We start from the raw sequence: 26,666 nt of genomic DNA on the forward strand, positions 1-26,666 counted from the left end.
AGATCATTAATATCTCTTTTTACACAGTAATACAAGATATGTGAATAGTGGAGCTATAATAGTTTAGAAATACACATATTATGAAGAACAAGAATATAACACAATTGAATAATATAAGATTCTTTCTTACCTATGAAAGGAAGACAAAATATGAAAGGTGTTGACTAGGATGCATGGCAAAACAAAGTGAGAAGCCACTCCTGGTATCCCAGCTGGTGTGTTTAGGTTAGTTGAGGGTGAGGCCACTCTCGCAGGAGGGGGTACCTAATTAACTAAGAGGAGGGACTATATGGGGGCTAGAAATATACTTGTGTCATACATACATAGTCAAAGATATACAATAAAATAGGGGGGGGGGTATTCTGTGGGGCTCCACACAACAATACCTCATTCAACAAAGAGTGTAACAATTAACATATTGAAAATGATTATAATATACATGTACATGCAATACCAGTACAAACTGTTAAGAATATTGTCCATGGAGTTGAACTTAAAGGCCCACTGCACTACTTGTAGCTACTTGCGCCCTCTATATAACAAACAGTGCCTAATCGGTGACCATTGGTCCCCCATGATCCTCTTTTTCTTATGTTAACTGAGAGCTGAGTTGATGAGATAACCACCTGTCCAGTGACCTTGCAGGGCGGTCTAATCCCTCCTGTAAACTACGGCAGATAAGCGTTAAGAGATATAGTGGTGGAGCCTATGGAAAAGCAGAGCCTGTTGTGGATAGGCTCCTTAAACTACAAATGACATAATTAAAGGAAATAATAAGTAGGACTATTGATGGATGCATTTGTGGTAAAATTGCATTAAATGGTAAGCAATCGTCAGGAAACTTAGGAATCAAGGGTTAATGATGTCCAAGATATGACATTTTATGAATAAATGGTCAGTATAAAATCTCCCAGAGCAGTGGTCAATAAACTCATAGGTTAATGGTCACTGGTGTCCAGTAGAAGACTAATGTGGACTGCATGGTTAGTAACCTCCTACATCAGTTGTCAGTAATTCATGTCGGTCAATGGTCTATGCTGACCAGTAGAAGATGTTTGTTGAATACAAGGTGAATTCCTGTGTGGATGGTCAGACTTTTCTGGTCAGCATATGGTCACTTAACTCTTAGCTCACGCATCGTAGACATTTATTTGAGTAGTCCAATGCAATCTTTCCTATTAATCTTGGGGATTTGTCTAAAATGTTAGTTTTGGTCTCAAATAAGTGCATTCCCAGGACCAAAATCCAGTTGAAACCAATTGGAGCAAAACCAATTGAAACCAGTTGCCAACTGGTTTCAATAGGGAAATTGGAACAACTGGTTCCAATTGAAACCAGTTGCCAACTGGTTCCAATTGAAACCAGTTGAAACCAATTGCCAACTGGTTCCAATTGAAACCAGTTGAAACCAATTGCCAACTGGATCCAGTTGCCTAATTGGTTTCAACTGGAACCAGTTGTTCCAATTTCCCTATTGAAACCAGTTGGCTTCAACTGGTTTCAACTGGTTTCAATTGGTTTCAATTGGATCCAATTGAAACTTACAGTAATTGGCATAAACTTAATTAGTTATAAGTTAATTAGCTCTTGCACTAATTATCGCTCATGTCAACACAGAAACATTGTTATATGTGTCTACATTAAGTACAATGTAAAGGGCATTATAATATGCAGACCATATAATAATACAAGGAAGGCATTGCCATTATATATGTTTGTAATTGATGTATTTTGTACATGGTTAGTGTTTTACTCATCAACTTTTAATCTGTGTAATTACAAAAATATGTTACTAATGAACATGCTTATCATTGCTAATTAATCTTTATATTTATCTAAAACAAATGCATTACTTGCAAATGAAAATTAATTAATAAGTACATTGTAAATCAAAATAAATTACATAAAACATTGATCTGCACACAAGCATATAATATGCAAATTAACTGGTTTCAATTGGATCCAGTTGGGTAACTGGAAATATTTCCAATTGGAACCAATTGGGTAACTGGAAATGAATTCTAACTGGAACCAGTTGGGTAACTGGAAATTATTTCTAACTGGAAATGAATGCTAACTGGAACCAGTTGGGTAACTGGAAATGAATTCTAACTGGAACCAGTTGGGTAACTGGAAATGACTTCTAACTGGAAATGAATGCTAACTGGAACCAGTTGGGTAACTGGAAATTATTTCTAACTGGAACCAGTTGGATAACTGGAAATAAATTCTAACTGGAACCAGTTGGGTAACTGGAAATGACTTCTAACTGGAACCAGTTGGGTAACTGGAAATGACTTCTAACTGGAAATGAATGCTAACTGGAACCAGTTGGGTTACTGGAAATGAATTCTAACTGGAACCAGTTGGGTAACTGGAAATGAATTCTAACTGGAACCAGTTGGGTAACTGGAAATGACTTCTAACTGGAACTGAATGCTAACTGAAACCAGTTGGGTAACTGGAAATGACTTCTAACTGGAACCAATTGGGTAATTGGAAATGAATTCTAACTGGAACCAGTTGGGTAACTGGAAATGACTTCTAACTGGAAATTAATGTTAACTGGAACCAGTTGGGTAACTGGAAATGAATTCTAATGGAACCAATTGAGTAACAGGAAAATCATCTTACTGTTTCCAGTTGAACTTCTAACTGGAACCAGTTGGGTAACTGGAAATGACTTCTAACTGGAACCAATTGAGTAACTGGAAAAATTACCTTACTGGTTCCAGTTGCACTTCTTATTGGTTTGAACTGGAAATGAGTACCCATAACAATATTTTCCAGTTCGGCAATTGGTTTCAACTGGAAATTTTCTATTCCAATTGAAACCAATTGAAACCAATTGAAACCAGTTGAAACCAATTGAAACCAGTTGGAGATTTCAACTGGTTTCAATTGGATTTTGGTCCTGGGTTAACTTCCATGTAACATTAGTGCTTGGAAGAATGTCTGGAGGATTATGTCCGTCCCCCCCCCCCCTTCGTTTTCATTTTTTAAATGAGATTAGTGTTGTAAGTTGACCCAGAGTAATGGGAATTACTTTCTGTCAATCCTTCATGTTTTGTTCAAAATTTGCAAACTGTATATGTCTTTATAATCAATGTGTGACTGTTTTGTTATTATGAACTGTCCCATCCCAATGGTTGATGTAACAAATTCCTCTGGATAGTACGAGAGAGGCTCTTCCATCTGCCACGTTAAAACATGGGAGTCAATGCATGCACAACGTTTGTGCAATGCGATTGCAGTTCTAGTATTCAATGTCTGACTATTTTCATTTTTGATCTGTCCATGCACAGCAATGGTTGATAAATGAGACACAGCACGAGGTCTACGGTATGAAACTACCAACAGGATTCCAGCTTATCGGACAGGTGGTGAGTATAGAAACATTATTCAATCTTCAACTCAATTCAATTCATTTCAATTCATTTCAATTCAATTCAATTTGATTCAATTTCTTTCTCAAGTGTCAAAATAACTGCAAAAAAAATATATATTTGTCAATAATTTTGTATATAAACCGCTTAGTTTTTCTTGTAAAAAAAAGCTCAAGGCTGACAGAGTGTCAGCAATCAGATTCAAATCAAAATCTATTGAAGAAAACAAACATAGACCCTAAAACAAGGTTAGACCAATAATGTGGATTTGGCTACAGGACTAATAAGTAGGGGTCAGAGATTCCCAACTCTAAATTTTCTCTAGAGATCTAAGCTCCTGGTTATGTTCATGAAAGGGATAATAATAATAATAGGCATTTCTATAACGCCGTTCATCTAGAAATTCTATTCCGAGAGGCACTTATTATTACCCCGGCTTTAGCCTAGCTGCCATTACAGCGCTCCAGCATTTCAAGGAATTAATTCCTGCCAGGTACCCATTTACATACATCACTTGGGTTAAGTGTGGCAAATGTAGATAAATGTCTTGCCGAAGGACATTAATGCCGCAGCGGGACTCGAACCGCGGACCTTGTGATCGACAGTCCGGCGACGTATCCACTCGACCACGACACCTGCGTTTACTGTCCTTCAAAATGATCATTCTAGCTGTTATGATACTTCTCCTTGTATACAGGGATTAGCTGACTATGAGAAGTGGCTGCTGTTCTTCTCAGATAAACAGACCGACCAGAGATGTATGGTACCATACACAGCCAAAGCTTATGCAAGGTAAGAGATCGTTTACAAAGATTTGGATGCCTGTAACATTAAGCTGTATACCAATTCCTGTGTTTAGTTTTGTTTTGGCCGTTTTGTTTCTGCTAGTTGCAAGTTTGAAGTATCAAGTTTTATTAAAATTGCTTGTGTAGTGGATTCATAATATTTTCCAATATCATTTGTATGCTTTTCACTTGCCTTAATTATCTCTTGTGCTCTATTTTCTCACTCTATTTAAATCTCTTCTCTTCCTCTCTCTTTCTCGCTCTCTCTCTCTCTCTCTCCCTCGCTCTATCTATCTCCTTCTCTCTCTCTCTCCCTTCCTCTCCCTCTCATTCTCTCTCTATCTATATCTCTCCCTCCCTCTATCTATCTTTATCTCTCTCTCTCTCTCCCCACCCACCCCCCCCCCCCCCCCCCATCCTTTCTCTCTCTCTCAGTTTCTGTCTCTCCTGTTCCTTCTCCATATTGAGTTGTGTAACCTTTCTCTCGCCAAATTCTCTGTGTCTCTCTTTCTGACTCTCATGTTCCTTCTCCCTCTCCCACTCTCTCTCTCTCCATATGGATTAGTGTAACCTTGAAGACCATCAGTTTTTGCATGCAAAGAGGAAATGATTTTCTGACATTAAACTAGAAATTTGTTTTCCGTGCAAACAAATAACCTCTGTATAATCTAACCATTTCACCCAGTTTTGTTCTCTCACAACCTTTTCACATCTTCTCAACATTATGTTCTTGCTTTCCTAACTGTTTTATCCATTATTCATTGCGATTCTATTTTATCGTTGGAGCCATTGTAGGCAGGCATGACTATGGGCTTTACAACGATATAGATTAAAAAAATTATACGCTGATACATTATGAAGGACGGGCAATGGCAAGATCAACTGCAAAAGCAGGCCGTATGGTGTTTTCAAATCGACTTATTCTTGGAATTACTTTATTGATTATCTTTTTTGATTTAAATGTGGAAAGCTATCACAGAACCTCTGGCTGGAATAATGGAATTGAATTTTTTGATTCAATACTCTTTTTTTTCACCTAATTTTACATGACAATAATAATAATAATATTAACAATAACGTTTTATTTACACCAGGGTAGCTACTTCAGTTATGAAACTGCTCTTCCAGCGGGCCCTGCATAACATAATGTTATTACCACCCTGAGCGCCTAGCTAGAAGGCTGAAGGTCCCATTGTTATAAGTCTTTGGTATGACTCGGCCAGGGATCGAACCCACGGCCTCCCGTTCATGAGGCGGGCGCTCTAACCACTGACCACAATGACCTTGTTCACTAGCGGATACTGCCTTTAAATCAGGGCTTGCATACTGCATAGCGTAGCACATTAAAATTAGAGGCGCCGTATTCGTGATCGTGAACAGACCGGACAGGTACGTAAAAGAACAACAACCTACCCCCCGCCGTCTAGCATTTTAATATGCATAGATTCATGGGTATAAATCATTTATCCAGGTGGCTGACATATTTTACGTGATTATGAACTTTCATTGCTTCTGGTTTGTATTTATGGGATGACCCCTATTTTAAGTATAGAGGCCATTAATCTGATTGGATATTTCACAGATTTTAGCTAAGACGCGGCACCGATTTTGTGAGGGATGTAGCCTGTTTTAGAGGTAGTGTATCCTTTGTACAGCCAACATCAAATTCTGTAGAACTTTGCAGGAAATATGAATATGTCACAGAGGCGGCGCTCCCGGGAGGGGGGGGGGGCACAGTGCCCCCCATTTTTCAAGAAACCCAAAGTGTCCCTTTTTACATAGGAAATGTGCCACTTTTACTTTGACAAGTGCCTCTATTAATTTTTTAAAGTGCCCCTTCCCCTTTCCACCTCTGATAAGTGCCCCTTTTATGTTGACACGTACCCCTTTGTTGGACAACGATAACCACATTTTTCTGAAAGAATTTCGATCCCGATCCGTGCCACCTTTTCTCAGTCGAGTACATCATGAAACATAAAACATTTAATTGGTCACATGATCTAAATGACTGAATAATTGTAATCAAGATGAACCGAACATAATGAAAGATTAGGCGGCTCATCCTTCAATGAGTGTTCAGCTTGAGAACGTCAAATGTTAGTAATCATGTTTTCAAATCTACACAATTAATTAAAAAATGGGAATTATTGAAACATCTTCTAGAACATTATAGAGTTTGATCAAACCCTTCCATTGTGGCACGGAACTCTTGGTATTGCAGCGTGGATATTGAGTGAAATCACTTTGACAAAGAAACTGTTTGATTTCTTCTTAAAACGGGTTCCTTGATTGAGCAGTGGTATCATGCTGAGTACAGCTTGGAGTGACAGAGTCTTTTACTGGACCTCAGCTGTGGAATAACCTTTCACGATCTATCAGGAGCGCTGAGTATATCATGTCAGTCCTCAAGACTTTCCAGTGCCTAGGTGCGACATCATCTCACCGATGCCACAACGAATAATTGAAAATAATCTTGATTCGAACACTGACCAAAAATGTTGAGTTTATGAGACATTGTAAATTTTAACTCCACGCTAAAACTTCAGCGGCGACCGAGCGGTGCCCTAAAAACGAGCAGTTCCTGGGTGTACAGCAAGAGGAGGACAACGGCGCTATTGAAGGAAGCCATCGATCATCATTATGGAAAATGCTTTTGTGTTCAATAAGGACTTAAGAAGAACACAATCAAAAAATGTCTTTCTCTCTCTCTCTCACTCTCTCTCTCTCTCGAGTTCTCCTCCTGCCTCTCTCTCTCTTTTCCTCTCCCTCTCTCCCTGTCTTCCTCACTCTCTTTCTCTCGCCAAACCATTCTCTGTGTCTCTCTTTCTGACTCTCATGTTCCTTCTCCCTCTCCCACTCTCTCTCTCTCCATATGGATTAGTGTAACCTTGAAGACCATCAGTTTTTGCATGCAAAGAGGAAATGATTTTCTGACATTAAACTAGAAATTTGTTTTTCGTGCAAACAAATAACCTCTGTATAATCTAACCATTTCACCCAGTTTTGTTCTCTCACAACCTTTTCACATCTTCTCAACATTATGTTCTTGCTTTCCTAACTGTTTTATCCATTATTCATTGCGATTCTATTTTATCGTTGGAGCCATTGTAGGCAGGCATGACTATGCGCTTTACAACGATATAGATTAAAAAAATTATACGCTGATACATTATGAAGGACGGGCAATGGCAAGATCAACTGCAAAAGCAGGCCGTATGGTGTTTTCAAATCGACTTATTCTTGGAATTACTTTATTGATTATCTTTTTTGATTTAAATGTGGAAAGCTATCACAGAACCTCTGGCTGGAATAATGGAATTGAATTTTTTGATTCAATACTCTTTTTTTTCACCTAATTTTACATGACCCAGGTTCCAGGATTTCTTAGGGGAGGGGGGAGGCACAAATTTGAAATCAATTTGAAATTTAGTGTGCTGAAAGTGAAAATCATGCCGGCCGATCGCTCAGTGGGGGGGGGGGGGGGGGGGGGGGGGGGGGGGGGGGGGGGGGGGGGGAGGGGGGGAGGGGGAGGGGGGGAGGGGGGGGGGGGGGGAGGGGGGGGGGAGTGAGCACTATTTTATTTTGACCCCGGAAATTTTAAAATCTGGCCGGCCACTATTTCACTCAACACATTCGCACCCCAACCCCCCCCCCCCCCCCAAGCAAAATAAAAAGGGGAAAGTTTCTAGTCACAATCATTTGTTTTCCCTTCAGTGCAATTCTATTTGATCCTTGGGGCCTAATTATAGGCATACAAGGCATCAATGGCAAGATTAATTGCAAAAGCAGGCCATATTGTGTTTTCCAATCGACCCATTTATTAATTACTTTTTTCATGTTCCAATTTAAATGTGGAAAGCTATCACCCAACATCTGGCTGGAATAATATAATTAACATTTTTAATTTCATAACCTTTTTTTTCACCTAGATTTACATGAATTTGTTCACTAGCAGATGCTGCCTTTAAAATCGGGGCTTGCATACTGCATAGCGTAGTACATTAAAATTAGAGGCGCCGTATTTGTGAAAATCGTGATTGTAAACAAACAGGACAGGTACATAAGAGAACAACAACCTACCCCCCCCCCCCCTTTTTGGGGGTATTTATGAGAGGGCGTTAATCTTATGGCACATTTCACAGATTTTGTGACCCAGTGCCCCCTAATGCAGACCAATGCCCCCCCCCCCCCCATCATGGACGACCTCGCGCTACACCAATGCAGACTTGCTGCAGACCTGCCGCAGACTCTTCGTCATGAATATTCATATCTCATATAGACCTGCTGCAGACCTGCCGCATACTCTTTCATATCCAGTACGTGGCAATAAAGTATGCATGTAGAAGAACCAGTGATAAACTGATTGATACTTCATTATCGATTTTGGCAATATCGATATTACCAATTAGGTAATACCAATATATATATATATATATTACCAATTAGGTATATTCTATTCTCAATTGTATTAACTTCATCACATTGATCATTTGAAGCGTATTCAAGAGTAACAATGAAAGTGACACAGGCTCGTACACATATATATACTAAATATGTATATTGTTTCTCGGTTAGTAATCATAATTTCTTGGTTAGTAATCAATATATCTATTGCTTAAACGTGAATGTAATTGTAACATGATCAGACAAAATAATCTATTGGTTAATAATGGCAAAAGGAAAATAGAAATCACAAAAATGATGTGCATTGTCTTAATTTGCTTAACAAATCATGATAAATGTATTTTTCTGTCACACGTGTAAAGTAATAATGAATATGCATGAGATGATTGGTTTCAATTGGCCCTATTAGACTTTAATGGGATTTCCTGTGGCAGACCTGCCGCAGACTGTTCCTGTGGCGTACTGGTATGCGGCAAGTCTGGAGCAAAGTTTCGCCCTGCCGCAGATCTGCCGCAGACTGTTCCTGTGGCATACTAGTATGCGGCAAATCTGGAGCAAAATTTCATCCTGCCGCAGATCTGCCGCAGACTGTTCCTGTGGCATACTAGTATGCGGCAAGTCTGCAGCAAAATTTCATCCTGCTGCAGATCTGCCGCAGACTGTTCCTGTGGCATACTAGTATGCGGCAAGTCTGCAGCAAAATTTCATCCTGCCGCAGATCTGCCGCAGACTGTTCCTGTGGCATACTAGTATGCGGCAAGTCTGCAGCAAAATTTCTTTCTGCCGCATACTTCGGCATACTCTTTGCCGCAGACTAAAAGTCTGCGGCAGGTCTGCGGCAGATCTGCGGCAGGTCTGCGGCATACTTTTCACTTTCCTATGGGCACGCTTTCAGTATATTGGTTAAGATGAGAGCATTAAAATCGTCATATCCTAGCATGTAATATCTTAGAAAGTTCTCATCTTTGGTGTTTCCGGTCAACACACAAACTTCTTCTAACTCGTCTATTGGCACAAAGTTGGTTCTGGGCAAAAAATATTGCCGCCATTATATCACCACGAAAGATACAACAACCCCCTACCTGTTGTAAATATTGTTGTAAATACCATGCGAGATAAGATAAGATAAAAGATACAACAACTTTCAAAATACCAATTATCTCGACATATTATCTCCCGTGCGCATATGCAAATGAGGATTAAATGCCACTTTATTAATCAGAAACTGAATTTTTCTCCTCTTAGTCTAACTAGAATTTTGTCTAGTTAATTACTGGCTGAGAGACGGTGTTCCGTTAATGATGAGCCTACCGGGCCAGCACATTATCCTGTAGTTGAACGGGACGCCCTGTAACTTTTTTTTTAATGTAGGGCTTTGTTTTGTCAGAAACCGAATTTTTTTCTCCTCTTAGTCTAACTAGAATTTTGTCTATTTTACTGGCTGAGAGACGGTGTTCTGTGAATGATGAGCCTACCGGGCCAGCACCTTAAACTGTAGCTAATGCAGACCGATGCCCCCCCCCCCCCCATGGGCGAACCCATGTTACGCCAATGCAGACCAATCCCCCCCTCCCCCCAAATGGGCGAAATCACACTATGCCAATGCAGACCGATGCCCCCCCCCCCCCCATGGGTAAACTCACGTTATACGCCACGGTAGAGGTATATATGTCTTAATTATATCATTGTCATAGTATTAGGCAAGAAAGATGTACACATTCACACACACACACACACACACACCCCACACTATTTCTTTTATTCCACTTTTCACAGTTCGACAGGAAATGACGACTTCACGTTTTTCCAAAACAATGTCTGTAGCACTGAACAAAAATGAAAGTACAAAGCACATAATTCTGTTGCTTGTATAAACACACTTTATTTATCACCGCGATTATGTAATCCAAATTGATATCACGAACTGGAATTATATAGTACACAGAGAGGGTTGTATATCAGTTGTATATTAGCATATGTACATTAATAAATAAGAGTATTTATTGATTAATTAATAATTTGGCGATAATATCTGTTTGAAATATCTTACATAGTCCGGCTATTAAACACAGAATTTTAATCTCTTATACTTAACATTTTAATTAGAAATTGATATAAATTGCATTATTTTGATTATGTAACCATTTGCTGTTTTTTGAGAAGAGATTTTTTTTTGATATATCGTACTTTCCTAAAATCTTTCTTTTTAAATTTTATTTGTGTGTACTTTCCTAAAAAATGTGTGCAATACATTTAACTTATTACCATGTCTTTGTAAATCGATGATGTACTGTCTTCTAATGAACAAATTTATCTTTTATCACTCGAAATTTGAGTTTTTAATTAGAAATATAATCTTCTGCAATTTCTCGTCTTGTCTTTAGATGTTTACAATTATGGTTTTAAATAATCACTAAACTCCTGATATAATTTGAACAACCCATTTTTTTCTGGAACTCACATTTGAACCCGTTTAGTTTTCTGTTTATATATTTTAAAGCCAACTGATTAATATACTCTCGACATACATTGCGTTGAATCGATATCACATTATTTTAACTATAATTTCAACTGTAATTCTGTACTCTAATTTCTATTTCGTTTTAAATTCATGCCAATCTATGTTCATTGTAGTTAATATGTTTATTTTGTAATTTTGCATGTTTTTATCTGTGAACTTTATCGCAAGTCAGCCATCTAGCAACGACTGCGAAGATATATTTTAATAAACCTTGAATCGAATTGAATTGAATTGAAATACAGCCCACCTTTTAAAAAAAAAAAAATTCGGGGGAGGGGGGGGGGGGTAGGGAAGTTGGTGGCTGTCACAGTAACGCTGAGCTTCCGTTGTCATGGATGAAATGAGAGTGACGTTGATTGTACGATGATGATGTGTAATTGTTTCACAAGTTCCACTAGACGTTACCAATTACTCCGAAGATGCCTTGTAATAAAAGTATAAAAATAACACACATGAAAACGACGTAGTTAATCAGCCGAAAATTAACTGTACGTTACATGAAAACGTGAGGGTCTGCGCTTGAAATATAAATACAATATAGCAATAATAATGATACAGCGTGCATGAACAAGGGAAAGATAATCCTAGGAGAGTTCCCAACTGGTCAGCTAAAGATTCTTAATTAGGCTCAGCCTCAGGAGGGCGATAATATTCATAACATGACGTTGAGGGCCACCGTTCGTTACACATTAAAATAATACATTATTATGAAAACAATTGTATCTTTATTTTTTTCTCGTTAGACGTCATGATTTTTTTTATTATATCGTTTTTTGTTTCGTGTGGTAGCTTTACAAGCCTACTGATATGGGCATGGTGCGGAAGATAGTCCATGCCTTTTTTCGTTTCTCTTCTCATTTTCTCTCTTTTCTGGCCTTTTCTGGATTTTTCTACATTCTGACTACTCAGTGAGATGAGTGGCCGGGGCACGTCCACCCCTACCCCGTAGCTTAAGAAATGGTAACATATAATAATATTGAGCTAACAGTAATTAAAAATGTGAGAAATAACTTATCAGAAATTCATGGTAAATCTTACTTTTTGCCCTCCGAATGAGAAACCAAACACATCCATATCACCCTTTTCCTCGATAGCAGCGGTGTCTATATCTCCAGATTCAACTAAATATAATAACATGATGATATAAAGGCTATAAGCAATACCCTATTGGTTGAATCAATGTTTATCGTCGAATAACGTGACATGTATCTTTGAGCAAAATTCTGATAGATTTAATATTTCCTAAATAATAAACTGTATTCTTTAATGTGTTACTCAATTGACATCTTCGGTTGGTTTGGTAGTTTTTATAAATTTTGTTTAAACGTTACACTATAGACTACAAACTTCAGGATAAACATTCAAAGATTAGAACATACATAAATAATCGATATCATTTTCAATACAATTACAAACTGAAGGAATCAGAAAGACGTCTCATGTGCAACAAGCATAACGTAAGGGATGTTGGTCCTACCTGATTTTGATGCGGTGTTCGAGTAGAATTCTGTGAGATGATGATATACTTTCTCGTAGCTTGATGTGACGAAGTGTCTCTACCCAGATATCTGTTGAATTACTGTCGAGACAGCTTCTAGTATTATAGAAAATCAAAGCCTGCAATGACCTTCTGCTCATAACCGACAAGTCACCACATTCAAATTAAATTGGAAATAGTGTTTAACAACACGATGGTGGATGACCCTCAGACCATATTGTTTCATTATTTTTCAATCAAAGTTTTAATCATTGTCAATGTCATCATTCTGGCATCTCCATTTTTATGCCTCCGTTACGAAGTAGCCAGAGGCATTATGTTTTCGGGTTGTCCGTCCGTACGAACGTACGTACGTCCCGTTCTTGTGATCGCGTTATCTGAAGAACCGATAGATGGATTCCTGCCAAACTTTGGTCATGCATGTATCTTGCAGAGCCGATGAACTGATTAGATTTTGGGGTCACGAGGTCAAAGGTCAAAGGTCACAGGGCTCATTAGGTATGCAAAAACAGCTCGTGATCGCGTTATCTGAAGAACCGATTGATGGGTTCCTGCCAAACTTTGGTCATGTATGTTACTTGCAGAGCCAATGAACTGATTAGATTTAGGGGTCATGAGGTCAAAGGTCAAAGGCCACAGCACACATTATGTATGCAAAAACAGCTTGTGATCGCGTTATCTCAATAACCGATTTATTCCTGTGGCATTTACTGCTGAGCCTGGCATATGGGTCCAGATCCTTATTACTCTTGGGTAGTACGAGAACTTGAAGGTGTCAATAGTTGCAACAGGAATTACATACTTCAGGTTGTGGTCGTGTCTTCCAAAGTATGTAGCAGAGATGACAATAGTTTGTGCGGGTATGGAGACAAGACGGTGATGGATCTTGTAGAGAAGGGTGCATTGGTCGAGGATTCAACGTATGCAAAGCGTGTCCCACCCTAGAGCTGCCACAAGAGCAGATGGCGATGTGGTGTATTCAAGGTACACAAAGTGAGCCGCTGTTCTTTGTACTTGCTCTAGCATTTTGTTACCGTGAGGCTTTGTGGGTGCATGCAAGCCTCCGAGGCATACTCCAATCTCTAATGCTCTCTCTCTCTGTATACAGGATAGGTTTAATGGGTAACCCGTCTGATGGTTTCCATGGTAAGACCATCTCTGTTTCCATCAAGAACTTCTGGGCCGAGGTGACCATAATTGAGAGTCCCAAGCTGGTAAGCTTTCTTCATCTCAAATCATCTTCTCTCTCCCTCCCTCCCTCCCTCCCTCTCTCCCTCCCTCTCTCTCTCTCTCTCTCTCACTTCTGGGCCGAGGTGACCATAATTGAGAGTCCCAAGCTGGTAAGCTTTCTTCATCTCAACTCATCTTCTCTTTCCCTCTCTCTCTCTCTCTCTCTTCTGGGCCAAGGTGACCATCTTTGAGAGTCCCAAGCTGGTAAGCTTTCTTCATTTCAACTCATCCTCTCTCTCCCTCCCTCCCTCCCTCCCTCTCTCTCTCTCTCTCTCTTCTGGGCCGAAGTGACCATCTTTGAGAGTCCCAAGCTGGTAAGCTTTCTTCATTTCAACTCATCCTCTCTCTCCCTCCCTCCCTCCCTCTCTCTCTCTCTCTCTCTCTCTTCTGGGCCGAGGTGACCATCATTGAGAGTCCCGAGCTGGTAAGCTTTCTTCATCTCAACTCATCTTCTCTCTCCCTCTCTCTCTCTCTCTCTTCTGGGCCGAGGTGACCATCATTGAGAGTCCCAAGCTGGTAAGCTTTCTTCATCTCAACTCATCTTCTCTCTCCCTCCCTCTCTTCCTCCCTCCCTCTCTGTCTCACTCTCTCTTCTGGGCCGAAGTGACCATCTTTGAGAGTCCCAAGCTGGTAAGCTTTCTTCATTTCAACTCATCTTCACCTCCCTCTCTCTCTCTCTCTTCTGGGCCAAGTTGACCATCTTTGAGAGTCCCAAGCTGGTAAGCTTTCTTCATCTCAACTCATCTTCTCTCTCCCTCCCTCCCTCTCTCTCTCTCTCTCTCTCTCTCTCTCTCTCTCTCTCTTCTGGGCCGAGGTGACCATCATTGAGAGTCCCAAGCTGGTAAGCTTTCTTCATTTCAACTCATCTTCACCTCCCTCTCTCTCTCCCTCCCTCTCTCCCTCTCTCTCTCTCTCTCTCTCTTCTGGTCCGAGGTGACCATCATTGAGAGTCCCAAGCTGGTAAGCTTTCTTCATCTCAACTCATCTTCTCTCTCTCTCCCTCTCTCCCTCTTTCTCTCTCTCTCTTCTGGGCCGAGGTGACCATCATTGAGAGTCCCAAGCTGGTAAGCTTTCTTCATCTGCAACTCATCTTCTCTCTCCCTCTCTCTCTCTCACTCTCTCTTCTGGGCTGAGGTGACCATCATTGAGAGTCCCAAGCTGGTAAGCTTTCTTCATCTCAACTCATCTTCTCTTTCCCTCTCTCTCTCTCTCCCTCTCTCTCACTCTCTCTTTCTCTCACTCTCTCTTCTGGGCCAAGGTGACCATCATTGGGCGCGTTTATGCTTCACTTTTGAAGGCAGAATGAGCGATCTGAAACGCTCATCATAAATGCCCATCGTGATCGCAGTTCCACGATGTACTGTTCATGCTTACTTCTCCGGCTCCTACAGGCAATTCTCCCTTGGTGGCCTTAATTGGTATTCCAGCTGGATTCGCAAACCTTCACTGTGCATGCTACGTAGACCCACTAGAGGTCAGTGCGTTGACCCCATTTAAACGCGTTTACAAATTGTAAACGCATCTTTTGTGAGTTTACGATCGGTGATCGTGATCGCCGTTTTTCGGTGATTCTACAAAAGTGAGCATGGACGCAACGGTGTTTTAAACTAAACGCGTAACAGATGCCTGATTTTGGCCAGAAAAAGTGAAGCATAAACACGCCCATTGAGAGTCCCAAGCTGGTAAGCTTTCTTCATCTCAACTCATCTTCTCTCTCCCTCTCTCCCTCTCTCTCACTCTCTCTTCTGGGCCGAGGTAACCATCATTGAGAGTCCCAAGCTGGTAAGCTTTCTTCATCTCAACTCATGTTCTCTCTCCCTCCCTCTCTCTCTCTGTCTTTCTCTCTCTCCCTCTCTCTCTCTTCTGGGCCGAGGTGACCATCATTGAGAGTCCCAAGCTGGTAAGCTTTCTTCATCTCAACTCATCTTCTCTCTCCCTCCCTCCCTCCCTCCCTCTCTCTCTCTCTTCTGGGCCGAGGTGACCATCATTGAGAGTCCCAAGCTGGTAAGCTTTCTTCATCTGCAACTCATCTTCTCTCTCCCTCCCTCCCTCCCTCTCTCTCTCTCTCTCTCTCTCTCTTCTGGGCCGAGGTGACCATCATTGAGAGTCCCAAGCTGGTAAGCTTTCTTTATCTCAACTCATCTTCTCTCGGTCAACAGGCTGTTGAAGAGTGACAATTAATGATGATGATAATTGTAATAATGATAATGATATGACCGTATACAAATAATACATGTTCGTGAGTGCATTAGTGAATATGCACTGCACGAAAGTTAAGTCACAGTAGGATAATGAACAAGACTTGTCAAGTTCATTATTCGTCCCATAGTGACTTAACCAAGTGCAGTGCATATTAAACATGGCCTATCTAAAAAACATATGTATTATTTGTTTTATAAGATGGGTCTTCAATATGAGTATAAAGTTGAGAAATTGACAGTTCTTATCACCAAAACGCTCTCCCTGTGCATATGGTACAAATCAAGCACGGACATGTGATCCATTTCGACGCTTCTCATTGGCTGCACTCTTGAACCCATTTTATAGGGCTTGTACATGTTTGATTAGACTGTTACTTAATTTTAAGTTCTGTACACTCGCAAGTCATGTCACACATGACAGCTAAAACACTCATTCCTTTCCTTCCTTCCTCCCTGATGGGTTCTACAGATCCTAGATCTCTGAATGAATTTGCTATCAAAATGTTCTTATTGAAAAGATTATCCTGTCTTTCAGGACGCATAGGAGTGGGTTTGCTGTAAGCAGATTTGTACAAACATTAATATTATTTTCAACAAGACTGGTGTCAGCGAAATATGGCCTTGTGCACTTGGAAACTGAAGACCCCCTCCCTTTAAAGCCCCACTGTACTACTTGTAGCTACTCACATGCTCCCTCTTTATAGAAAACATTGCCTTATCGGTGATCATTGGTCCCCCATGATCCTCTTTTTCTTATGTTAATTGAGAGCTGAGTTAACGAGATAGCCACCTGTCAGTGACCACCCTGGGTGGTGTAATCCCTCCTGGCCAAAGTAGTACAGACAGGCTTTAAATAAATCATAGTGAAATAAATATTTATAATCAAACAGGCAATCGGCTTGTAAAAGTTATGGGATTCATAACTGACCTAAAGGTTTATAAATTATGATTGCAGCATGAGCTAAATCCAGGATTTCAGAAGCTGAAGCAATGTTACCGAGTCACTTTAAAGATGCATAAGAGTGGGTTTGCAGTGTGCATGACTTGTACAAACATTAAGGGTATTTTCAACAAGTGTGGTGTCAGCGAAATATGGTCTTATATATGCACTTGGAAACTGAAGACCCCCTCCCTTTAAAGCCCCACTGTACTACTTGTAGCTACTCGCATGCTCCCTCTTTATAGAAAACAATGCCTTATCGGTGATCATTGGTCCCCCATGATCCTCTTTTCAAATGTTAATTGAGAACTGAGTTAATGAGATAGCCACCTGTCAGTGACCACCCTGGGTGGTCTAATCCCTCCTGGCCAAACTAGTACAAACAGGATTTAAATAAATCATAATGAAATAAAATAATTAATTTCTTGTTGCAGATCTTGGTGCCGCACCCTCTGAATGACCCGACTGAGTTTGGTAGTCTTGGTGACCTTCATGGGATCAGTCGTAAGGAAGGCTACCTAGGAGGGCTGAGACTCCTGCAAGCTACCTGTAAGAAGTTCTACCAGTACTGCTCAGAACAAGGGTAACAATCTTAATTGTACCCGTCAATTCAACAAATAGAATCATTGTTTTAAAGTCCCACTGCACTACTTATAGCTACTTGCGCCCTCTATATTGCAAATAATCCCTAATCGGTGCCTGTTGATCTCCCATGATCCTCTTTTTCTATTTGAGAGCTGATTTGATGAGATAACCACCTGTCAGTAACCTTGCAGGGAGGTCCAATCCCTCCTGGCCAAACTAGTACAGACGGGCTTTAAGCGTACACAATATGTGACTGATTTTCCTCCAATCTACTTGTGAATGTTCTCCTATACTGCTGTTCAGAGTAGGGGTAAGGATTTACTCTACATTTCAACCCTATCCTTATTTGGGGGGGGGGGGGGGGGTCAAAATGCCCCTCCTTAGTTAGGATAAGCTCTTGAAATTTACCTTCATATGCAGTAGTGTTACGATACTATAATTTCTTGGAAGAGGTTTTTTTCAAACTGGACTCAGCGTTCATTGCTGTGCAAGTGGTATGATTGTTGTTGAATAGTTTATTTAAAAATGATGATAATAGCAGCCAAAGAAGTGAATTACATTTAGTTTACAATAAAAGCACATTAAGAACAAAGCAATGTTAAAACATGCAGTTATACATAAAGTTTATGAGATTTCATTCAAAGATGAAATTAACAAGAGATAATAGTATTTCTAAACTCTGCTGTATAAGTAAAATACAAAAACATTCTCAGGTTGACAGAATAGGTATTTCATTTTAACATTTAACATATACATGAGTATCACAGTGTCATCTTAGTTGATTTGATGTTATATATCATCTTCTTTTCAATTCAATTAGGATTGCCCTTCCCAAGAGAAATTTCAAGCTGAAATACGACACCAACATTCCTCGACAAGTGGTAAGGAGAAGTCAAGAACTTTAGCATAACTCTTGAAGTCAGAGATGAATCTATCAATACCTCCATGACAGCCATTCCTTTGTCTTGCCAATCAAGGAATAAAGATTTTCTGTTTTGTCAATTTCTGGAGAGGTATTGGACCTTTAGGAATGAGAATTATAATGTGTGTATATACCATATTTTTATGAATAATTTGTATGATAAAATGCAGTAATCATGTTTTGTCTTGCAATTTTAATTTGTATATATTCTGTAGTGTTAAACATGATACACTAGAAAAATAACATCCCCCCCCCCACCTTATCTCTCTCTCTCTCTCTCACGGTCACCCTCTCTCCCTCCCTTTTTCTTTCTGTCTTTACCTCCCCCTCCCTCCCTTTCTTTCTCTCCCCTCCCTCCCACCCCTTCTGTCTTTCCACGTTTCCTCCCTCCTCTCTCTCTTCTTCCCTCTCTCTCTCTCTTTCTCTCTTTCTCTCCCTCCACCTTCCCTCCCATCTCTCTCTCTCTCTCTCTCCCAGGGATTGGCTGGTAGCAGTGCCATTGTAGCAGCCACTCTCAGATGTCTGATGCATTTCTTTGATCTCAATAACTCAGTAAGTTCCATTCATGTAAGTCGATAGTTATCCAAGCAGTGCCTTTGATGATTTTAATCACGGCCCTTTTCAGATATTTCTATTAATAGGGCATTTTGTTCCTTTTCAGGGGAAATTTATACTAAGATATTCTTTACCTAAAGAAAAATGGGTAAAGATTACAGTGTATGTATTACCCTTACCAGAACTTAACCTCTCTTTAAAGGCCCACTGTACTACTTGTAGCTACTTGTGCCCTCTATATAGAAAACAATGCCTAATCGGTGACCATTGGTCCCCCGTGATCCTCTTTATCTTATGTCAATTGAGGGCTGAGTTGATTAGATAGCCTCCTGTCAGTGACCTTCCTGGGTGGTCTAATCCCTCCTTGCCAAACTAGTGCCTATGGGCTTTAAGTCTTTATTCATTCTTTGAAATAAAACAAATGTGGCTTAAACAATGTCTTCATTCTAGACTTTGTGGTAAATAAGTCCATGAATATTCTGATTAGAATGAGTCCATCGTTGTATCTTCAGGACCTTCCGAAGCCTCTGCAGCCTCAGTTCATCCTAGATGTTGAGATTGATGAGCTCTTCATCAGTGCAGGTCTACAGGTAAGATCATAGGGGACCAATTTCACAAAGATCCCAAGTCAAACTTAACTCTAAGTTGGACTTAAACATTATGGAGAGCCATTTGTAGCCTTAAAATTAAATATATTCAAAAGCAAAAATTCAAATATTTTAGACTTTTTATAAATTCCACATCAAGAACATGAAATATCCTTGATAATAGAAAATTTGAATGATTTGAATCAACATTTTATGCTCTTTAAAATAACTTTTACTAAATATTTTCATAGATGCTAACGGCTTTCCATAACTTTTAAGTCCAACTTAGAGATGAGTTCAACTTATGATCTTTGTGAAACAACCCCTGTTTCACATAGCCTGTTTTCAATGACAAATGACAAAATTCAGTGACAAATCTGCTGTTAACCAATAAGAAGAAAGGATTTCACTAGCTTATAATCAAAACTGTCTTTTGTTACCGATGACAAGTTTTGTAAAATGGGGCCAGGGTATGTTTTTTTAATGTGTGCGAACACTTGTACAACTTCCAATTAGGTATAATGCTACCATTGAGAACAAGGTATATGTACTGTGTATGAACATGAAAGTATATATGCAAAGAGTAAAACATGATGATGATGATAATTTCATTGGATTTTACCTTATTTCTGTTACATAAAAAAAGACAACTAAATCAAACAAGAAAAACATTAAAAGGGGCAGCCTCCTAAAAAGAAAGTCATCTGCTTCAAAGAGGTAAGTATTGAGGCTTGATTTGAAGTGCCAATACAGCATGGAAATGTATACCGTAAATCTCCGTGTTTAAGGCGCACTTTTTTTTTTTTTTTTTTTTAGTTTCGATTTATGGCGCTATGCCTGGCAAGTCGCATATGTTTTCTATAACAAATGGTGTACCACAAGGTTCTATCCTAGGTACTCCATTATTAGAAAGATAGAGGATGCTATTCATATCATGCATGACTATTGATGTTTGGCATAGAACACAGTGCTTCTGCTAGGTGATGTGAAGAGGCTGGTGTGGGACACTTGGTATCATGAAGCCTTAGACTGTTGTTACTATTATTTGTGACAAGTTCACAACTTCTACTGCACCTGGATGGAAAATGAAGGTCCTTCCCCGCGTGGGTTTTCGGCAACAAAACAACAAAATAGGGGTGCGCCTTATACACGGAGATTTACGGTACTGAGAAATGTGCTGTATTCATCATTTATGAGCCATGGTAATTAATTATGAGTGAAAGAAACACTAGAGTTGGTAGCTATACTCCACTTCTTGTAATATCCCTTAAATCTATTTAACAAACTCACTGTTTATTTGACTTTTGTTTGTTTTCCAGGACCGTGTGATCCAGGTCTATCATGGAGCTGTCTACATGGACTTCTCTCAGACCATCATGGAGCGACAGGGCCATGGGATCTATGAGTACATAGATCAGGACCTGATCCCTGGTCTATGGTTGGCCTACATCAGGAACCCCAGTGATTCAGGGAAGATTCATCATGATGTGAGAGAGAGATGGATAGCGGGAGATAAGGATGTTCATGAGGCAATGAAGACCTTTGCTAATCTTACCGATCTAGCCAGGTAGGGATTAAAAGATTTCACAGAATTTTAGTAATAATAATGATAAGTTCTAAAAAAATGATGTTGTATTTCCCTTTAGGTGCCAAAACATGGGTAGGTTGGAAATCTTTTTTTTTTTTTTAAACTTTTTTTTCTCCCTCTTTGGGCAAATATTTATCAATTTTGAATGCTCCAACAAATTTGTATTCATTCTGTTAAACATGTTTTGTTATGCCTAACATTTGATATTTTCATAACACACATATCATGCAAGGCATCCAATATCACCCCGCCTCTAGCTAAGTTACTGGATTCAGTGCTCACAGCATTCATTGGTACCCATTTAGCACCTTCACGAATAGACGCAAATATTAATGATTGTTACGTAACACCCTACAAGGCATTTTAGCTGTAAAATAAAAAGTCGTATTTTGCACACTAATCCGAGTACGAAACCGAAGCAGGCAATATTTGCCATATTGCCTTCTTCCAGGTTTTCCCTGTAGACCGCTAGTAAAACAGAGGGCAACATTCTGCCAAGTTCCACTCTTTCTTGGCAGTGCGCTTTTATTAAAGTGCCTACGCGCAGTATTTTGTACGCGTTACAGTTTACACAGGGTAACAATTTACGTTACATTTTCATACATTTTCATCTCTGGACAAGAGTAAGGGAAATACATGCATACATAGTGAGTAAAAATCATGCTTGATACCAAAGTTGTATATCATTTGTAAAAAAATGCCTTGTATAAGTAACATTAACTATATTGACAGGGCTTCTTTCGGGGTACATCAGACATATTGACCGCGCTAAGACCATATTGCCCTCATCTTCGACTCGGGGCAATATGATTTTAGCGCGGTCAATATGTCTAATGTGCCCCTCAAGCCAAGTCAATATAATATAAATGTTTTGACAAGGAAAACTAGTGCCGTGTAGGGGGCTTGAACCTTTGCCTTTCATGTTTTTATTACCATGTGGGATTCCCCTGTGGTCCTCTGACATTCGTCACACTCAAAACAATTGGTTTTTACAAATCAATTTTCATTCTTGCATTGTTCTTTAAACAGATCTGCTCTTCAAATTGGCAACCACAGTGAACTGCTAAAGCTGATGAATTCAAACTTTGACCTACGCAGAGTGATCTATGGTGATGCAGTGATTGGAGCAGAGAATCTGAGAATGATACAGCTTGCTAGACAGGTGATAATAATAATACTCAGTTTTTATATAGCGCTTCATAGAATCACTAAGCGCTTCCAAACTTGGAGATTATTACCCCTGCTTTAGCTGTGCTGCCATTTCGGCGCTCTAGCATTTCAAAGAATTAATTCCTGCCAGGTATCCATTTACATCACCTTGGTTGAGTGTGGCAAATGTAGATCAGGTAGGCTTAATGAAAGTGTACCAATCACTTAAAAACATAACTTGTTTGTATATACAGCAAGAACATATCAATTCAACCGAAAAAATACTTTACCCTAGCATCCCCCCCTCCCTTAAAAAATAATATATATATACATGTTTATACATGAAAATAACAAGTCGCCCAATTTAGGGACAAAAATTACACATTTTGATCGATAGTTGGCTTGATAGAATCATTAACATAATGGCTTATAGATGATGCATTGAATGTATAAAGGATCATCAGCATGATGTAATTATTATGAACAAAATGTTTGTTTCTATGATTTTAATAACGCATAAATGATCCACTAAGTTTCAATCACCATGAACAAATTATATTATGTTACTATATGTTTTTAATGCAGTATGAAATATCAACTAAGTTTCAATTATGATGAACAATTTTTAAAACTTATCTATTTGATGTAGTATTGATCATCGCTAGATGTAATGACTAAGTCTTTATGTTTCTCTGTATTTAATGAATATTGTGGATCGTCAGCTAAGTTGTTCTCATTATGAGATAATTCATTGCTTCACAATTGTGTGTTTTGAATGCAGTATGGATCATCAGCCAAGTTCTCAGGCAGCGGAGGTGCAGTCATAGGTCTTTGTTTAGATACAGATAAACTGGTAAGTCAGTCAGCTTGAAGATAATCTACCTACCTGGCTGCCGCCGTCAGGTGCTGGCGATTGGCAACCACATCTGCACATCTTCTTGTTGTCTTTCTCCATTTGTTTCTATCCTGTGCTAATCTTTCGGCTTCTGAATATGTGAGACCTGTCCATTCTTTGATGTTGTCAAACCACTGCTTTCTTTGTCTGCCTCTTTTTCTTTTTCCTTCTACTATTTCCTTCTAAGATAGTCTAGAGCTCTGGTAATTATTCAAATAGATTCAAATAAAGTTGCTGCTACCTCGTTTGGCGTTCAACAATAAGGAATAGAGCAACGTCGATCTGGGCTGCTCAGTGGCTGCCGGGCTCACGATCAATTGGGCAAAAAGAATTTCCATTTTCAGTTTAACTTAATAAAATTTGGAGTTTTTAAAAGATAATTATTATCACATGTTGATTTGAATATAAATGAATATCATCTGCCAATTAATTTAGACAAAAAACTGCTGAGTGATAAGCAAATAATCAAGCAATCTGTGAAAAGTACCACAGCGGTACTCGATCTGCAGAGATTTACCATGATGAACGTTAACAAAACGTTAGCATTCTGAAAATGACTGTAAGAACCATAGAATGTCAATGCATAGTTTATTTTTAACTGTTTTACATGGGTTTGTGTTGTACCATGTGATAGGTGTATCGAGAGGTCCTGGGTTCGACTCCCGGACGAGCCCCCATTTGTTACGAGTGGTTTCCTCTACCCGTTGTCCCCAGGTCCTTTGTTCACAACAATAGATTATATTACAACACAAAGTGTTGAATGTCAATGCATAGTTTATTTTTAACTGTTTTACATGGGTTTGTGTTGTACCCAAGCCTTTTATTAACCGGGCGCCGGGCGATTTTTACCCTACGGTCCCTGACTTTTGGCGCCCGGTAAGACGGGGAAAATGAGTACCGGGCGCCGGTTCATTATTATTTCTGGCGCCCGGTCTGGGAGAATTAACATTTTCTGTTTCATAAACTCCCACATGTCTAGCACTAAATGTTCACAAATGTGACAAAAACTTACTTGATACGAGTTAAACATGGACTGAATGAACCCTAACAAATCATTACATAATGAGAATCCTAATTAAAATCGCCCAGAAACAATTGCAGCACTAATAACTAGAAATGCAATCGTGTCACAACGATGTGCGTGCAATGACGCCGTGTTTCTACGTGTCAAACGAAAGAGCTTCTCTCGCCCTATCCAGAGCAATTTGTACGAAGTATGTAGCTTCTGTGATATTGGAGATAGGTAGGGCGAAAGAAAGACCTCAACAGTGACCTTGATGGGATGGTAGTGACTATGCCTACGAAGTTTGACAAAAATTGGGATAGGGGAAAGAACGTAGAAAGGGCTCGCAAGCACTGCGTGCAAAAACCAAGGGGATTTGGTGCATGTTCGTCATTGCAATCAAGATCGTTCTGGGGGTCAAAAGCGTGAACCCGATATGCCCCATAGACAATGCGTGTAATGCCTGAGCGGAAAACGTACAGGATCTGTATTATGACCGGAGTTAAATTGTTTTTTCTCTCTCTCTTTATGTCTCTTTATGGGCCGTATTTGGTATCATTAGAAAGAAAATTTCATGATTGTTATTGTAAACCACTCTCTTTTTTTCTATGATAATCCTATCGAAACACGTGATGTAATATAGATTTATAGGACAAAATGGCGTCTTAAATGGCCCCCTTGACCAATTTCAAAAATCCGGCCAAGAGGTGCCCTGCGTATTGGAACTCGTCATGTCACTGCAAATTTTCAAGGAAAAAAAAGGACGTTTAAGGGGCGAAAAGTAGTCTGAAAAAATGACGTCATAGTCGATACGTGTTAGATTCGGGCGGAAACTCGGCGGAATTCGTGTAGTGACCTTTGTTCAAATGCGATTTATTCACAATTTTCTGTGTGAACATATACTATACTTGGTATCATTCGAAAGGGCACTTCATTGCGGTCAGTTTGACACCATTGTTATCTTCGCGCAATGTATTGCACGCATTTAACGCGCTATCACGCAATGCATAGTAAATACATCATTTTTTTAGATAACTTTGCGCTGACATAATCAAATTTTACCAAACTTTGCGGACAGTTGTCACGTATATAAATACATGTGTGTGCCAAGTTTTATTGACGTAGGTCAAAGGATCGTAATTTTAGAGCAAGTTGAAGTTATTTTGGAATTTTCTTGAAAATGGCGAATTTGGAGGGCAATTTTCTCAAATTTGGTCAGTGATAGGGTATATAATTTTGTATATGGCTGGAAAGGGCATATCTTCAAGTATCTAAATCCAAAAAAGGGTACGGGTTTGCCAAGCCATTATGGAGATACGGCCACAGAGAGAAAGCCAATTCCCAGAACTTTAGAGGGCGCTATTTATGTTGTGCAAAGTCATTGGAGCGTGAAATTTGGCATGGCTATGTGCAATTATGAGATAAGGATACTGTGAGATTTAAATACAAAACGGAATTTATATGAGAAAGTTATGGCAGTTTTAGATTATTTAGGTGTCAATTTTTCAAGAATTTGAGAGATAGTTGACGGAGTCGGTTTCAGATTTGAATTTTGAGTATGAAGATGGCATTTTGAAGGGCAGGTTATACGTCGCAGATAAAAGAACATCTCTTAGACTATCTAGAGGAATTTGTTAGAAATGTGTAGGATCTAGGATAGTGGAGATAGGAAGGAAGAAAGAAAGGCCTTAAAATGGACCAGAAACGGACAAAATGGCGCCTGGACGGTTATGCATGAGTGATTTCGAAAATCGAAGAATGTAGTGACCTTGAAGGGATGTTAGAGACTATGCCTATGAAATGTGAAAGGAAAAGGACATGAGAAAAGCACCTAACTAGGAATAACAAACATTACGTGCAAAACGAATGCGATTTCCTGACGATAAGGATAAGGAAAAGGAGGAAAAGGAGAATATTAATGGGGCAGAATGTGAACGAAAACAAGGCAATGACGAAGGTTCGTCATTGCAAATACGAGCGGCCGCTATCTCCTACTCCTAGCGGAGTACGGAGCACACAATACAGGGGATGTACACCACTCAAAGCTAAGACGAGCGCATTTCCCCAAGCCATGCATACACACACAAATGACATCAGTGCTGTACTGCACTACACACACAGTGTCAGTACAAGAAAGTCTCGATGTAACTTCCAAAAATCCATCCCAAAAGCCAAATTTTGCCGTCAAAAATGCGGAATCGGAGTCATATTTCCAAAGCTCACGGGGGTTTAGCCCAGGTTTAAGAAACAGTTTCATCAAAATAGCGCTAAAAATCAAGAAATCAGCGATTTTGTTGCCAGTTTTTTTGCCTATCGCATGCCCTTCGGATGTAATGGTATCTTCAAAAAGCCAAATGAAAAACAGAACACCGGACCTGCTGATGCATTGACTTTATGTACAAAGTTGATTGCAACTC

The 26,666-nt window shown here is 39.6% G+C and overlaps 1 protein-coding gene across 2 annotated transcripts in view; it reads left to right on the top strand.

Moving 5' to 3' along the window:
* Positions 1-26,666, top strand: part of LOC583615 (probable glucuronokinase 2) — a 43,248-nt gene that overhangs the window by 13,736 nt on the left and 2,846 nt on the right. For both annotated transcript variants that reach the window (XM_030978455.1, XM_030978454.1), the window contains exons 9-18: positions 3,306-3,383; positions 4,084-4,178; positions 13,703-13,808; positions 17,400-17,548; positions 18,371-18,431; positions 18,950-19,024; positions 19,540-19,617; positions 20,934-21,181; positions 22,232-22,364; positions 23,133-23,204. In XM_030978455.1, the coding sequence (XP_030834315.1) occupies positions 3,306-3,383; positions 4,084-4,178; positions 13,703-13,808; positions 17,400-17,548; positions 18,371-18,431; positions 18,950-19,024; positions 19,540-19,617; positions 20,934-21,181; positions 22,232-22,364; positions 23,133-23,204 (1,095 nt within the window). The remainder of the gene's footprint in view (positions 1-3,305; positions 3,384-4,083; positions 4,179-13,702; positions 13,809-17,399; positions 17,549-18,370; positions 18,432-18,949; positions 19,025-19,539; positions 19,618-20,933; positions 21,182-22,231; positions 22,365-23,132; positions 23,205-26,666) is intronic.

The sequence above is a fragment of the Strongylocentrotus purpuratus genome, unplaced genomic scaffold (genome assembly GCF_000002235.5).
Source record: "Strongylocentrotus purpuratus isolate Spur 01 unplaced genomic scaffold, Spur_5.0 spur5_scaffold_1, whole genome shotgun sequence".
In the NCBI taxonomy this organism is placed as follows: Eukaryota; Metazoa; Echinodermata; class Echinoidea; order Camarodonta; family Strongylocentrotidae; genus Strongylocentrotus; species Strongylocentrotus purpuratus.